Source organism: Saccopteryx leptura, chromosome 6 (genome assembly GCF_036850995.1).
Source record: "Saccopteryx leptura isolate mSacLep1 chromosome 6, mSacLep1_pri_phased_curated, whole genome shotgun sequence".
In the NCBI taxonomy this organism is placed as follows: domain Eukaryota; kingdom Metazoa; phylum Chordata; class Mammalia; order Chiroptera; family Emballonuridae; genus Saccopteryx; species Saccopteryx leptura.
The window spans coordinates 51,559,176-51,576,396 of NC_089508.1; the positions used below are offsets into that span (position 1 = coordinate 51,559,176).

The window sequence follows — 17,221 nt, forward strand, 5'->3', positions numbered from 1 at the left end:
TGGTAAATTCTGACATGTGTATACATCCAAGAGGCCATTTTCACAATCAACATAGTGGAGCTATCCATCACCCCCAGAATTTTCCTTCTGCCTTTGGAAATCCTCCTGCTCCTCCTTACTCCGTCACCCACGTCCTACCCTCAGGCAACCACTGATCTGCTTATTGTCACTGTAGTTTGCATTTTCTAGAATGTTTTGTAAATAGATATGAGTTCTTTTTTTATCTGGGTTATTTCATTCAGCATATCATATTGAGATTCATCCATATCTCTGAGTTTATCAATAGTTCATTCCTTTCATTGCTGAATAGTATTCCATTGTAAGCAGTGGTGGGATCCGGTTCTCTGTCCTAATGATGGTTTTAAGTATAAAAAAATGATATACTGAAAGGTGATTTATTATTTCATGCATTTAATACTTAAATAAGAACAATAAAAGATTATAAGATTATACACAAAACTAGATTATAAGAGTTTTAAATATATATATATATATATATTTGTATTTTTCCGAAGCTGGAAATGGGGAGAGACAGTCAGACAGACTCCTGCATGCGCCTGACCGGGATCCACCCGGCACGCCCACCAGGGGCGACGCTCTGCCCACCAGGGGGCGATGCTCTGCCCCTCCGGGGCATCGCTCTGTCGCGACCAGAGCCACTCTAGCGCCTGGGGCAGAGGCCAAGGAGCCATCCCCAGCGCCCGAACCATCTTTGCTCCAATGGAGCCTCGCTGTGGGAGGAGAAGAGAGAGACAGAGAGGAAGGAGAGGGGGAGGGGTGGAGAAGCAGATGGGCGCTTCTCCTGTGTGCCCTGGCTGGGAATAGAACCCGGGACCCCCGCATGCCAGGCCGACGCTCTACCACTGAGCCAACCGGCCAGGGCCAGTTTTAAAATATTAATGAAAAAATATTAAATAATACCTTACAAAAAACAATAAAACTATTATTTAAGATATTTCCATATTGCTTTTTGATTGGTGTCCTCAATTGCAATTTTTTTCACCTACAGATGGAATGAACATTACTACAGGCACTTAGAATATGCTATTGCTAAGATGAACGTTAAAAAAGAGTAAGGAATATATATTTGTGATTTCCACATTGGGCGGCTGTCCAGGTGCCTACCTTAGAGAGAACCCTGATTACAAGTGCCATTTTAACCAGTTTGCTGAACTCAACAAAAAATTAGGTATTGGTTCTGCTGAACCGGTGTGAACTGGCTGAATCCCACCACTGATTGTAAGGATATCCCACAATTTCATTATCTATCTACTTGTTGAAAATAGACATCTGGGTTGTTCCAGTTTGGGGCTCTCGCAAATCCATGTACAAGTCTTTTGTATGTACTTTGTTTTTTCTTGAGTAAACGACAAGGACCAAAATGGCTGGATCATATAGTAGATGTAATGACATGATCTAAAAAAAAATTTCCGGCCCTGGCCGATTGGCTCAGTGGTAGAGCATTAGCCTGGCATGCAGGAGTCCCAGGTTCGATTACCAGCCAGGGCACACAGGAGAAGCGCCCATCTGCTTCTCCACCCCTCCCCCTCTCCTTCCTCTCTATCTCTCTCTTTCCCTCCCGCAGCCAAGCCTCCATTGGAGCAAAGTTGGCCCAGGCCCTGAGGATGGCTCTGTGGCCTCTGCCTCAGGCGCTAGAATGGCTCTGGTTGCAACAGAGTAGCGCCCCAGATGGGCAGAGCATCACCCCCTGGTGGGCATGCCGGGTGGATCCCGGTTGGGCGCATGTGGGAGTCTGTCTGACTGCCTCCCCGTTTCCAACTTCAGAAAAATACAAAAACAAAACAAAACAAAAAACCACTAAAAAAAAACAACAACCACTGGGGGGTTGGAATTTCCATTGATTTTGAGAGAAAGCATGAGAGAGAGAAAGAAAGAAGAATCAACTCGTTGTTTTTACTTAGTTGTTCCATTTAGTTGTGTACTCATTGATTGCTTCTTGTTCATGTCCTGACCAGGGGTCACAGCCATGACCTCTGGTGTACTAGGTCTACACTTTATCCACTGACCTACTCAGCCAGGGACATGACATGATTTTTAAATGGCTGTATAGAGTGCCCTTGGATAGCTACTCCATAATTTTTAAACAATACCTTATTGTTGAACATTTAGATCTTTCTGGCTTTTCATTATTGTGGCAAATGATTGATAATGTTTTGGCTTAAGAATGTGGCTATAGATATTGAACTTGAAAAAAAAAACATAAAGAAACAAGTAGAAAGGTATTGTAAAGGGGACCTGGTAAAGGTATCTATTAGATAATTTTGAGTTTTTCAATGATTACAAAGTATGTATTTTGTGTTATATACTTGGAAGCAAAGCAACATGAATCTTTTTGTTTTTTAAAGACTTTTATTTATTGATTTTAGAGAGAAGAGAGAGAGATGGAGGGGGTGTAGAAGTGGGAAGCATCAACTTATAGCAGTTGCTTCTTGTATGTGTCTTGACCTGGCGAGTCAGGGGTTTCGAACTGGTGACCTCAGCATTCCAGGTTGATGCTTTATCCACTGTGCCACCACAGGTCAAGCAGCTTAAATCTTTAAGTGAATCAAAATTTGAATTTGAATATGAAGTTTATTTTGAAACTAATAGGAAAGTCAGCTGTTTTGTTGTCAAGTTTATGGGACCGTCATTTCAGCATTACATTCCTATGAAGCAACTGCAATAAACTGGGGTATGGCATTTTGTTTCTTGGAGCTATAATTAGCCATTTAGTATACTTGATAACCTGTTAAATAAAAACAAAGTAACATTTTACCCTTTTCTCTCTCTCCATATATATGCATACACACTTATGTATGATGAAGATATATGTTAGCAACTGTGGAAGTGAAACAAAATGTTTACCAAATGGGGTTAAGAAATGCTTGAGGGAAACTACCATTAAAAAAATCCCCAAACCCAAAATACTATTTTGTACATAGATGCTAAAGCTATATTCTGCTGTGCTATGTTTAGGGTCTCCTTATAACAAAACACTTTTTTTTTTTAACCAACAGATTTTTAAACAGCAGGGAAATGCTTATTATTTACTGTTTTGGTATCTTTCCCTCATTTACATAAATACCCCAGAAACCAGCAGTTTAAAACTAATAAAAGCCAAGGCCCTCCATCAAGTGCAATAAAGTTTCACAACCATGTGTTAGACTGTTAGGGTGAAAAAATAAACCTATATATGTGGTTACCAAGGGGTTTTGAGGGAAAGTGTATAATCACATTTCAAAGTTAGAACTTTCATTTGAAGAAGCAATGCAATCATAATACCTAAACATTTATGTAGAACACTTCATCTTTGAAACATTCTCTTAATATTGGCCAATTAATCTCTGCTGCTTCCCTAAGGAGCAGGTATTACTATCTGCCATTTTTCTTGTTAGAGAATCGAGGAAGGTCTGACCAGCGCACAGAGAGGGAGGGCTGGGGGACAGGTTTCTGGCCCTTATTATGCTGTGACTCCTTGGGATGGAGCTCCTAACAGAACACATTGGATTTTTGTTCCACATTGATGAAATCATTAACAAAACAAAGTTAGAAATAGGTCAATGTGCCTCAGGCTTTCAGATACAGTTTTACCCTCTTGAGGTCACCTTTTGGAAAGAATAGGATACAGAAGAGATACAGGAGAGCCACAGTTGATGTCATCTGTACTTGGCAATCGGTAGAACCAAACTTCTCCCAGTGAGAAAAACCAAGTCAAACACTTCCTCCCTCCCCGAAACCCTCACAATATCTTGGCAGCTTAGTTTATAGTTTTTCAAATTAGATGGACTATGATTAGCACATTTAAAGAGTTGAACAAATCTGTTATGCACATTAAAGCCAGAGGAACAGTAAAATAATGAACACTTATATTTTTTTGGAACTAGAATTAATGTATGCTTGAGAAATTCCAAAAGGTAAACATTTAAATGTTAAAATACTTATTACCTTCCCCACAGGGACAGTGTTGGAAATTAATGAGATAATAAATGTGAAGTGCTTTGAGCTCTTTAGAAGAAAGGTGCCAGATGAATACAAATGGATATTAATTGTTAAAGCTTTTAGATGGTTACTAATATACTATTTATGATAAAAGACAGCCTTTTAAACTTGCAAAATAGGATACTTGAAAATCTTAGGATAAGATAGCTGAAAACAATGCTCCCCAAACTCCTCCCGGTCACTCTGCATCTTGTTGGAAGGTGTTTTAACCCTTCCCGGTTTTCATGACCTCGTCCCCATCTTTCACACCAAACTACCGGGCATGATTTCCCAGCTTCCAAACTTTGCTGCCTCCACGTGCTAACAGATAATGGACTGTGTGCTTCCTCTCAAATGTTCTGTAATTAAAACATTTCACTAATTTAATCTGGTCCTCTGGCTTCTTCCACTTAATTACTTGAAATGATTGTCTTGTACCCGTTTTTCTTCTTTCATTTAGAAGCTGTAGGTTTTTAGGTAGAGAACTGTACTCCCAATCACTTTCTTGTGAGACCTGGATCTGAATATAAGGCCTGGATGGGAGAAAAGGCATTCTGTAGTGTATGCAGAGAAGGAAGGCACGTTGTTTGAGAAACCTAATCATGTGGGTTAAAAATATAATAATAATAAAGAAACTGGAGAGTGAACTCATTTGACTGTTGCCAGCCAGCAGCTTGAGGCACAGGAGTGCTAATCAAAATTCACACACAAAACTTCCCCGATAGATTTCACAGATTTGTACTGTTAAGAGGGGATCTCGCCGTGTGAAAGATCCACTGCTGTGCCGAACAAAACAGAGACAGTTTTTTTTTTAAGTCCAGAGCAGATGAGAGCCATAAGGAGACAGAGGGTTTCATTTACTCTCAGGACACGATTGTGCCAGTGAACTAATGAGTCTCTTGGACCTTATGTTGCTCTGGCTTCAATCGAGGGGAGACTCTAATGGGCATGTAGTACTTCCTATCCGTCAAGTGTCTGGACAATGGGCCCCTCATATGGATTAGAGCGATCTGGCAAGAAAAAGAGGTCATTGCTGTACCTAGCACAGGCAGGAAACCTGGCTAATTAATGTATTTCCAGCTATAGCGAGACAAAAGCTGACACACACACACACACACACACACACACACACACACACACACACACACGTTAATTTTATTGCAGAAACTCAGCCTGTGGCTGAGGCATAGTTTTTAAATGATGGAAATCCCATAGGTAAAAACACAACCAAACAAAAAAAATCCCCAGTCCTTCCCCTAACACACTCCAATGTTTATAGAAATATTCTTTAAAACTGTGATTTTGCTGTTGTGGCTTGCTTCTTTCACCTTTTGTTAAAGCTGGATATTGTATAAATATTTTGAACAACTACAACTCAAATGCTGAGAGTTAGTGTTAACACCACATAATTTTAACAATTTGCCCTTTAAAAGCCGCTGTGGAATTAAGCTGGTAAAAATCCTACTGCTGTATTCAGCGGAGAACTGGAGAATACAAATGTTCTGTTCAAGCTAAAGGGCTCAAGTTACACTGTATCTTAAACTAAGAGCAGATACTGCCACCTAGGTAAAGTCTGATGCTTTCCTTAACTAGATGTTGGCTTACCTTACTTTTTGAAAAATAGTAACAATAAACAATAGTGGCTTGGTACAATAAAAACACAGTGAATGATAAAGGGTCACTTTCAAAATCATTACAAATGTAATTTTCTTTAAGAAAAAGACATTTTTGTTTTGTCAAATATCAATGATTAAGCCTTTATTTAATTTTTAAATGCAAAAGACAAGTCACTATTAGAAATAGGAAGATAAAACTTTATGAAATGTTATATACAAAATTTCCATTATTCTGAAGTTTCGAAAGAGGCAGATGCAGAAGCGATATCATTAATACCTGTGAATTTCTTGTTAGATGTTTTTTCCCTGAGTTTGAAAAGAGGAAGAGATTGTTCAACACTCTCAAGTGAAAACACAGATAGGTTTTGGTTTAACAAGCAAAATAAGATTGCTTAAAAGAACAATTTTTTAAAAAGAGCATTATATTATGATTTGTTCTGATACACTTCCTAGCAAACAAAGCAAACTTACTGCCTCCCCCAACCCCCTCTCTTATTTCTAACAGTAAAAGAAATGTTGCCTTTTCTTGAATCCAAAATCAGTAAGGTATTCCAGGATTATTCACTTATCAGGCTTAGAGACGTTTTCATTATCATCTTTAGACTGTAACTCTTCTATAAATCTCATTTTGTTTTTCTCTGTAACTCCTAGAATGACTTCAATATCATTAATGATGGTCTGTAAATGAACAGTAAAAATAATATTCATTACTTAAACACCTCTTACAACTCTTACACCCAGCTGCCTCCAAGCATATGTTCCTTTTAGGAGTTAAGGAGGATTTAGATTTTAGATCACTTCTACCCAAAGTGTGCTCCACAACCAGCATCCATCTACAAATTGTTGCTTATCAGTCTGGATGAAATGAGTACAAAGACTAACAGTAAGAACTTGGAAACATTTATAGAAATGTTGATGTCTATTAAATGTAATAATAGTAAAAAATGGACTTCTATTTTGTACATCTTTAATGTTTTCATTACATTTTTCTAATAATTAATTTTTGTTGTATTTTACAAAAGTATTGATCCATGATAGGTTGGGAAAGAAAACCAAATTGGTCCTTTACTACACATAATTTGAAAGTCATTGGTTTCGTCACCCTAAAATGATGGCTAGGAGGATAAAGGTAGTCTTTATTTCTATTGGTTTCTGAGAGAAAGATGGCACCTTTTCATTTTATTTTATTTAGTTATTTTTTTATTGAGGTAGAATTCACATACCATAAATTTCACCCTTATAAAGTGTTCAATTCAGTGGTTTCTAGTTTATTCAAGAGCAACCATCACTACTATGCAACCATCACTACTAGCAACCATTCCACTCCCCCCCCTTCCCCAGCCCTTGGCAACCACTATTTTACTTTTTGTCTCTATGGATTTGCCTACTCTGGAAATTTCATATAAATGGAATCATACAATACGTGGCCTTTTGTGTCTGGCTTCTTTCATTTAGCATATTATTTTCAAGATTCATCAATGTTGTAGTGTGTATCAGAACTTTATTTTTTTTAAATGGCTGAATAATATTTCATTGTCTTTATTATCTGTTTTTGTTTTGGTTGCTTGCACTTTAGGTATCGTATCTAAGAAACAATTGCTAACCACAAGGTCACGGAGATTTATACTTATGTGTTCTTTTAAGAGGTATATAGTTTTTGGTGCTTACATTTAGGTGTTTGATGCATTTTTACTTAATTTTTGTATGTGTTGTGTAATAGAGGTGCAAAGCCATTTGTCCCAGCACCATTTATTTAAAAGACTATTCTTTTTCCATTGAATTGTTTGGGCACCCTGGTTGAAAATTAGTTGACTATAAATGTATGGGGTTTTTTTTTGTATTCTCAATTATATTCCCTTGATCTATAGGTCTATTTTTATGCTACTACTGCACTCTGTTGATTGACCACTCTAGCTTTGTAGTAGGTTTTAAATTGAGAAGTGTGATTCCACTAACTTTGTGGATTTCTTTTTTTAAGATCATTTTGACTATTTTGTGTCCCTTCATTTCCCCATGAATATTAGGATCATCTTGTATATTTTTTGCAATAAAACCAGCTGGGATTTTGATAGGAATTATATTGAATCTGTGGAATATTGCCATCTTAACAATAGTAAGTCCTCCAGCCCATGAATAGAGATATCTTTCTATTTATGTATGTATTCTTTCTTTTATGATATTTCATAGTTTTTAGTGGACAGATCTTATACTTTATTAAATTTATTCCTAAGCATTTTATTCCTTTTGATGTTATCGTAAATAGCCTCAATTTTTTTTTTTTGGATTGTTCATTGCTAATGTATAGAAATACAATTAATTTTTGTATATTGATCCTGGGTCCTGCAACCTTGGTGATTTTGTTTGTTAATTCTAATAAATTGTTTCTGGGTTTTTTAGAATTTTCTATATATAAGATGATGTCACCTGTGAAAAAAGATAGTTTTATTTATTTTTTTCCAATATGAATTGGATGCATTTTATTTCTTTTTCTTGACTAATTGCTCTGGCTCAAACCTTCAGTGATGAATAGAATAGTGAAATTCGACATCCTTGTCTTGCTCCTGATCTTAGAGAGAAAGCTTTCTGTCTTTCTCCTTTAAATATGATGTCAGCTATGAGTTATTTTTTAGATACCCTTATTGGGTTGAGGAAGTTATGTTTTATTACTAGTTTATTTGTTTTATTATTATTTTTATTAATAAAGGATGTTGGACTTTATTAAATGCTTTTTATGAATCACCTCCTATTTTGAGCCAGCTTTTACTTTGCTGGTAAATCCTTGTTAATAAACTGAAAATATTTATTAAAATGTCATGAGGATAAAACAAAACAAAACAACAAAAAAAATACATAAAATGTCATGAGGATAGTAAAAGTTGATGCAACACTGGGCCTATTTCTTATTGAATCTTCTCAGTAATGTGGGAAAAGCAATGGTCAATCTTGCAAATCATAAAATCACATTGAAGAATAAAGCATTATTATATCATTACTGTTACTAGAGGAACCAGGCCTTAGCTTAAAGAAAGAAAGTATTAAAAATTATATTCTTGTCAAGCTTTTGTTGGGCTTTCCACTTAAGAGAAAAATGACATGTGGGTTATGATTGATTCTTTTGAGTTACATGACCTGTTCAAACATAATGAAGGCTGAGACTTAAAATTGGATAAAAACCTTGATGATCAATAACAACTGTTCATTTCTGTTCATCTGGTATTTTAAAAACTCTTGTACAAATCCTGTTCCTGTTTTCTAGAGTTTGGAGACATCTAGTCAACTACACATGACTGAATTATCTGAACCCACATCTTTAAAGGCCATTTGGACGCTTCAAAGGTGAGTGATGGAAGCTCTAACCCACTCTGGAGAATCACGGTGGAGTAGACAGCTCACATATACACTGAAGTTTCCTTCCATTTCTCCCTAAACACATTGTCGTTCCAGGCCTCAGAACTTCTGTGGCTCTAGAAACTTGGGTTCTCTAGGAATCTCTAGCCAGACATTGAAATGTAGATAAATTATATTTAGGATTTTTTGGCTGTGACAGTCTCTGTTTTGGCTTCATCGTGACATTTTAATCTCATCTCCAACATCAGAAAGCCTGGTTGTGCTGTAAGCCTGGGTTTGGAAATGGTAGCAAGTTAAAATAAGTCTACTATATTTCAAAGAAAAAGTTTCAAACTATTAAATTTAACTAACAGGTTCAGGGAGAACCTTACAATATTGACCCAGCACATTGTAAAAATGTACTGCTTACAATAAAAAAATGGTTTAGCACTTGTTTACAATACAGCATGAGGTATTTTCAGCCCTTGTGTAGAAATTAACCAGGATCGTTAGTTAATTAACACCTCACCTTAAAATTGGTCTCGCCTTGCATATTAGGTGCTGATATTTCTTGATGGATGATGAAGAGATTGCAAGCAAAGGTCATGAGGACTCCCTGGAGATCCTCACCGATTGTTCTGTTAATGATATCCAAACAAATGAGTTTACCAACGATTCCCTTCACATGCTTAAAAACAATCACCCTCTCATTTGTGCCTGTCTGGTGATGGAATTTAATGAGTATTTTCAATCTCACAAGGTGGCAATCTTCAGGGAGATATGAAAGATGAGGCTCCATTTTAACTTGTCAACAAAAAGGATTTGTGTAATAAATATTTTTTATTAATCAACTTAGCAGAATATAGGCATAGATTTAGTCATTCCCAGAAAAAGGCTACCACTGTGCGAGGACAGTAGTATTAGCCCATTTTAAAAATTGTTTAAGTTAGCTTAATACAGGGGTCCCCAAACTTTTTACACAGGGGGCCAGTTCACTGTTCCTCAGACCGCTGGAGGGCCAGACTATAAAAAACTATGAACAAATCCCTATGCACACTGCACGTATCTTATTTTAAAGTAAAAAAACAAAACAAAACGGGAACAAATACAATATTTAAAATAAAGAACAAGTAAATTTAAATTCACAAACTGACCAGTATTTCAATGGGAACTATGCTCCATTCACTGACCACCAATGAAAGAGGAGCCCCTTCCGGAAGTGCGGGGGGGGGGGGGGCGGATAAACGGCCCCAGGGGGCCGCATGCAGCCTGCGGGGCGTAGTTTGGGGACCCCTGGTTTAATAGAATTGTTGCTAAGTGTAATTCATGCCTAACAATTTCCTTGTCTACAGAGACATTTGCACTTCAGTATTATTTTCTATTTCATGTATACAAGTAACTCCTGTTGCTTATAAGTGCTCCCCATCCATGTTCAGAGGAGAATGTGTCTCATTCATGGACAGCCATCTTTATAAAGCTGAACATACACTTTAAGAAGATTTTAGAGATGACTTGCAAATCATGCTGTAGAATTATAATGTGGTTGGTAAATATTCCTAAACAATTAGATCAGTGATTTTCAACTGGTGTGTGACGGCACACTGGTGTACCACAGAATTTTTTTTTTTTTTTTGGTATTTTTCCGAAGCTGGAAATGGGGAGAGACAGTCAGACAGACTCCCGCATGCGCCCGACCAGGATCCACCCGGCACGCCCACCAGGGGGCGATGCTCTGCCCACCAGGGGGCGATGCTCTGCCCCTCCGGGGCATCGCTCTGCCACGACCAGAGCCACTCCAGCGCCCGGGGCAGAGGCCAAGGAGCCATCCCCAGCGCCCAGGCCATCCTTGCTCCAATGGAGCCTCGCTGCGGGAGGGGAAGAGAGAGACAGAGAGGAATGAGAGGGGGAGGGGTGGAGAAGCAGATGGGCGCCTCTCCTGTGTGCCCCGGCCGGGAATCGAACCCGGGACTTCTGCACGCCAGGCCGACGCTCTACCACTGAGCCAACCGGCCAGGGCCTGTATCACAGAATTTTAAAAACATGTAATACTTAACTATTTAGTCAGGGGCACTAACTTCTCTTCTCTTAGACTGTCAAATAAAAAAGTGACAATAGCCAACACAACATAGCCATTCAGTATAAATGAATCAAAATTATACCTAATTATTTATCAGATTAGATTGGAGTGCCACAGAATTTTAGTAATTAGTTTATGTGTGCCATGAGATGAAAAAGGTTGAAAATTGCTGAACTAGATCACTGTACGTTTTAAATTGGAAGCAAAACTCCTGAGTATTTTTTTCAAGCTATTTTTCAAACTTTGTTTTTCAAAGGAAAAGAATAGATTACATGAGTGGATTAATTATTTTTAATTGCTCTGTCCTGAGAGGTGAACCTAAAAAACTAGCTGGCCCTTCAGGCAGCTGCAAAAAAACTTTGAAATTACTTCTTTCCTACCTGTTACCTGTAAAATAAGTAATTAAAAAAAATTAAGTAAGAGCAAGGGAGGCAGAGAGACAGACTACAGCATGCGTGCCAGACAGGGATGCACCCAGCAAGCCCCCTGTGGGGTGATGCTCTGCCCATCTGGGGTTGCTCCATTGCTGGGTGACCAAGCTATTTTTAGTGCCTGAGGCTGAGGCCATGGAGCCATCCTCAGCACTGGGACCAACTTGCTTGACCCATGGCTGACGGAGGGGAGAGAGAAAGAGAGAGAGAGAAAAGGGAGGAGGGGTAGAGAAGCAGATGGTCACTTCTCCTGTGTGCCCGGACTGGGATTTGAACCCAGGATATCCACATGCTGGACTGATGCTCTACCACTGACTGAGCCAACCAGCCAAGGCCTTAAGTCACTTTAGAGTTTAAGACATAGACCTTATAGAATGGCTGCTTTCCCTTGGCTCAGGGTGCAATTAGAAAGCATCTCAGGGCCCAAGACAGAAGACCAGGACTCTTTGTCCTGCTAGTGACTGAGGGACTTTGGGGGAAGTTACTTAACCTCTCTAGTCTTCATTTCTTTATCTCTGAAATGAAGGTATTGGACTAGATCAGTGCTTTGAGTTACAGTTCCCCAATCCAAGGACTGCCCAACCCCAACCCATATAGCTACTGAACATGAGTACTTCTCCTTTTAGGAGAATAAATATCAGCTAAGGCACTTCAGAATCAATAATTTAAAAGGGTGTTTGTGTTTTATTGCCACAGGGTTCACCATATCAGCTTCATGAGGGCAGGGACTTCTCTTTTGCTTCACTGCTGAATTTCCAATGCCTAGAACTGTGCCTGGCACAGTTGGTTAAATGCTTTTGAATTTTCTCATAGGTGAGGGGAGGGCAGGGAGGGAGCTGAAGGATAGAACATCATCGGGAACTGAAAGACAGCTCCTTTCCGGCACATGCACAGAGGTGTCTGTGACTCCATCATCCTGGACGTGAATGTGCGCTTGTTGGGCTGTAATGGATTGAGGTCTCATTTCTGTTGCTATCATGGCAGTGTAACGAAAGGGTGGGGAAGAGAGCCTAAAATGAATAGTGAAGGGACTCTTCTATTGGGACCCAGTAAGTTTCACATGTTATGGGACCTTGGGGGAAGGTTGGCACTGGTGAGAAGGACTCAAACAGCCAGCTTCTCCTCCTCCCCATGATCAGAAGCATTTAAGATTATAAGCTCTAGATTAAATTGTAGCCACATCCTAGCTCCAAGGGAGAAGAAATCAGAATATTTGCATAAACTCAAAGGAATCAGTGAGGGTGTGCTGATGATGCCTGTTGTAACTGATAATACTTTGGTAAAACAAAGGACTGTACTTTGGACAGGGAGTTAAGATCTGTTCTGTGTGCATCTTTGCCTGTTCTCTTGTGTACCCCTGGGGACCAGTGTCTAGGAGACTGAGCATCTGGGGAGAAACTGAGGCTGTTCAGGAACACTGATACTTAATAGAAGAATTGGCTCTTACTTGCTCATTCTTTTGTGAGACCAGATCTTAGTGTGTGTATGTGTGTGTTTCAATGTGAGGTCACACTAGTGTAGATGTTATAAGGAGAGGTGTATAGGGCAGAAACAGTTTTCTTATAAATTAGGATGACTTGTAGGCACCAAATAACCATAGTCTAAGATGTGGAATAAGACTCAATTCAAGATGGTGGCTCTAAAGTTCTGAGTCTTAGATGAGGAGACAACACTGTGAGCTGTCCAATATACTCAAGTAGGGAAGACTACTGAGCACTGCCAGCAGGACTCTTCCCAAGAGTGCATCTTGAGAAGACTGCATCAGGGCCAAAGCTGGATCTGAGTAGGGGTTACACACCCTGCATTTTGGGGGCACCTCTTGTCAAAGTCACCACAACATTTTTCTAAAAATGCCAGCAAACCCTTTCACAATCATAACATCTGAGCGGTTCACCATCAGTCAGATTTGTTGTATGTGTGTGTGTGTGTGTGTTTGTGTGTAATATTGTGTTGAAACTGGCCTCTTACTTATTAATCTAGATAATTAATCAATTACATTTTTGAACCCACTGACATATCTAAAGTCATTTTACATGATACTTGAAGATCTAAATAAAATAAGACAGACGCCTAATAAATCATGCTGATTAAAATGCATGAGAAGTATCATATGTGTTGGAGGTTATAGTCTATTTTCTTAGCTTATTACATCTCATAGACATACTTCATACTCACAACATTCCCAGCCTGTCTCTCTTCAGGTGTTCATATAATATAAAAACAGTTCCTTTTCTGTCCTATAAAATTTGAATGGGGAGAAAAGAAATAGCATATTATGTTGCAAACAAAGTAAAGAAAATGTACTATACTAAGACCACTAAGACTGTTTAAATTAAAGTCTAAAGTTACATGCAAATATTGTGAAAAGCACATCTAGAAATGCTGTCTCCAGAATATAGAGTAAATATAAATATATTCTAGGACAGTGGATTTGTGTTTTTTTTTTTTTAATTTAGATATAATTTACATATAATATTGTATCACATAATTATTTCTTCTTTTGTGATGAGAACATTTAAGATCTAGTCTTTTAGCAATTTTGAAGTATATAATACAGTAACATTGACTAGAATCATTATGCTGTATATTAGATCGCTAGAACTTACTCATTTAGTTGTAAGTTTGTACTCTTTAACAATAAATCTCCAGTTCACACCTCCTCACCACCCCTGGTGACCCCCATTCTATTCTCTGTTTCTATGGGTTTGTCTTTTTAGATTCCATTTATAAGTGATATATATCATACAATATTTGTCTTTGGCTTATCTCATTTAGCACAGTGCACTCAAGGTCTGTCTATGTTGTCGCAAATGGCAGGATTTCCTTCTTTCTCATGGCTGAAATTATCATTAAATATTCCATTGTGTATTTATCTTCTTTTCAGGAGGGGAGAGAGATGAGAAGCATCAACGCGTAGTTGCAGCATTTTAGGTGTTCACTGATTACTTCTCATACATTTCTTGATGGGGGGCTCCAGCCGAGCCAGTGACCTTGGGCTCAAGCCAGTGACCCCCACACTCAAACTGGCGAGCCTGCTCTCAAGTCAGATGAGCCCGCATTCAAAGCCAGTGACCTCAGTGTTTTGAACCTGGGACCTCAGTGTCCCAGGTTGATGCTCTATCCACTGCACCACCACTGGCCAGGTTGTATGTATCTTTTTTTTATCCATTCATCCATCAACAGACACCTAGGTTGTTTTTATATCTTGGCTATTTTGAATAATGAAGCAATGAACATGAGGTCCAGATATCTCTCCGAGATGGTGATTTTGTTTCCTTTGGACAAACACCCAGAAGTGGAATTGCTGAGTCATATCATAGTTGTATTTTTAATTTTTAAAGGAACTTCCGTTAGTGGCCGAACCAGCTTACTTTCTTACCAACAGTGCACAAGGTTCCCTTTAGTCCACATCTTCATCAACGCTTGTCTCTTGTCTAGGACAAAGTGTTTTTTGAAGTCAGATCTTCAGAATACTCACATCAGAATCATCTCTCGTGTGCTTGTTAAAATACATTTTCATGGGCGTCATCCAAACTCAGGATCGCTGGGAGGGAATGTGCCTTTTAGCTCACTTGCTAGATGTTTCTTGTGTACATCAAAATTTGAAGCCGGCCCTGGCCAGTTGGCTCAGCGGTAGAGCGTCGGCCCGGCATGCAGGAGTCCCGGGTTCGATTCCGGGCCAGGGCACACAGGAGAGGCGCCCATTTGCTTCTCCACCCCTCCCCCTCTCCTTCCTCTCTGTCTCTCTCTTCCCCTCCCGCAGCGAGGCTCCATTGGAGCAAAGATGGCCCGGGCACTGGGGATGGCTCTATGGCCTCTGCCTCAGGCGCTGGAATGGCTCTGGTTGCAACAGAGCAACGCCCCAGATGGGCAGAGCATCGCCCCCTGGTGGGCATGCCGGGTGGATCCCCGTCGGGCGCATGCGGGAGTCTGTCTGACTGCTTCCCTGTTTCCAGCTTTGGAAAAAAAAAAAAAAATTGAAGCCACTGTACTGAAAGCAATGGGTAAAATAATATAGAGAAGCAATTTGTTATGTGGAAAATAATCAGTATTACAGTGGAAGACCGTGTGTTCTCTATAGCACACCCTATTTCCTTGATTCTGTGGGAGATATTTTACAACTCTGTAGGTGGCAGGTGACTGAGACAGTCAAGCAGATTCTATCTAGAGTTTCATTGATTTTTCTTTCCTCTTTCCCTTGTGGAAAAACCAGTTTTGTGCCATTTTTTTTTTTTTGGATTCCTTTTTTTTTAATTGGTTATAACATCTGCCTAATTCTTCTCTGTTGAATAAAATCTTTATCATGTGTGTAATTTTGTATTTGTATGAGAGGCATTATTTTATTCTGTTTTGAAAATCATCTTTTACCAATTTTCTTTAAATTAAGAAAAATTAACACTGGAGTTCAATATTGGAGATGGCTGCCCCATGAAGTTGTGAACTTCTCATCTCTGGAAGTACAAAAAAGAAAACATTTGAGGGATTTGGTAAGAGAGATCACATGCCAGAATTATGAATGCTCATTGACTCCCCATTTTATCAGGAAATCTGGGCATTAGGACAGACATTGGACTAGAACAGTGGCTCCCAATACTTACTGGCTGCACATTAGAATAATCTGAGCGCTTCAACAAATATAACGCCTGGGCCCTACCTCTAGAAATTCTGATTTAGTTGGTCTGGAGTGGGCCCTGGGTACAGTGTCATGCTGAGCCATAATGGAGTCTGAGGTAAAGGAAGAATCACTATGTTTTTATTTAATTTTTGATATATTTTTTAACATACTGCATTGTAACATTATTTGTTTTTATAACTGGGGGTATGTGTGTGTGTGCTCCCTTAAATTTTATGCTCTAGTGCCTCATTTACCTCACCCTAATCCCAGCCCTGCCTGGACACAGGCACTTTGTAAAGCTCCTCACTCAGGTTATTCTAATGGGGAGCCAGGCTTGAGAACCACTGACACGTTGTCTGTAAGGCGTCTCACATCCTTGACTGTGCTGCCCAATGTGGTAGGTACTAGCCACATGGGACCATGTAGGTACTAGCCACATGGGACCACTGAGAACTTGAAATATTAGGAATTTGAAACTGAGCTGTGCTATAGCTTTCAAAGACTTGCCGTAGTACAAAAAAGTAAATAATCTCAATAATTTTATACTAATTCCATCTTGAAATATAATATTAGTTTTCTGCTTGAGGAGCATCTTTTTTTGACACTAATTTCTGAATTAATCAGGTAGGCTAGGTTATGCTGCAGTAATTAAAAATAAAAACAATAACTCTTAGTTGTTTATAACAACAGAAGTGTGGCTGTGCTCACGCCCCATTCCACGTGGGTTGGCATGGGTTTCTGGTCACTACTGAAAGGCTCGGGGACCCAGGCTGCAGGAAGCTCTGTCTCGGCATGCTTTCATGGTTTCTAAGGCGGGAAAAGGATGTGGCAACTCATGTAGTGACTCATAAAGGATTCTGCTTAGAAATGACGTTCATCACTTCTGCACGTATATATTATACTTGCCAAACCAAGTCGCAGTGCCATGCCTGGCTTTAGGAAGAGGGCCAAAGAAGTATAATTTTGTTGTGTGCCTGGAAGGAGGAGAATCAGAATATTTTGAACGATCGTTTTGAATGGTCGCAATATCATGGCCTCAGGAAATGATTGCTGGTGGAGGAGGAACTATTTAGGACCAGGATACACTGTGTAAGTGTGTGTGTGAGACCAGCCCTGCCCCACATACAGGCAGTAAACATGACACTTTCCTCCGTATGGCTTCCATTGAAACTTCATT

At 39.3% G+C, this 17,221-nt stretch overlaps 1 protein-coding gene across 1 annotated transcript in view; it reads right to left on the reverse strand.

Annotated features, from left to right (window-relative positions):
* Positions 1–6,155: 6,155 nt before the first annotated feature.
* The window catches only part of IQCH (IQ motif containing H), a 249,284-nt gene continuing 238,218 nt past the window's right edge, over positions 6,156–17,221 (reverse strand). The window contains exons 19-21 of the mRNA XM_066343622.1: positions 13,605–13,666; positions 9,451–9,559; positions 6,156–6,272 (exon numbers count right to left, since the gene is read on the reverse strand). Of these exons, the coding sequence (XP_066199719.1) occupies positions 6,156–6,272; positions 9,451–9,559; positions 13,605–13,666 (288 nt within the window). The remainder of the gene's footprint in view (positions 6,273–9,450; positions 9,560–13,604; positions 13,667–17,221) is intronic.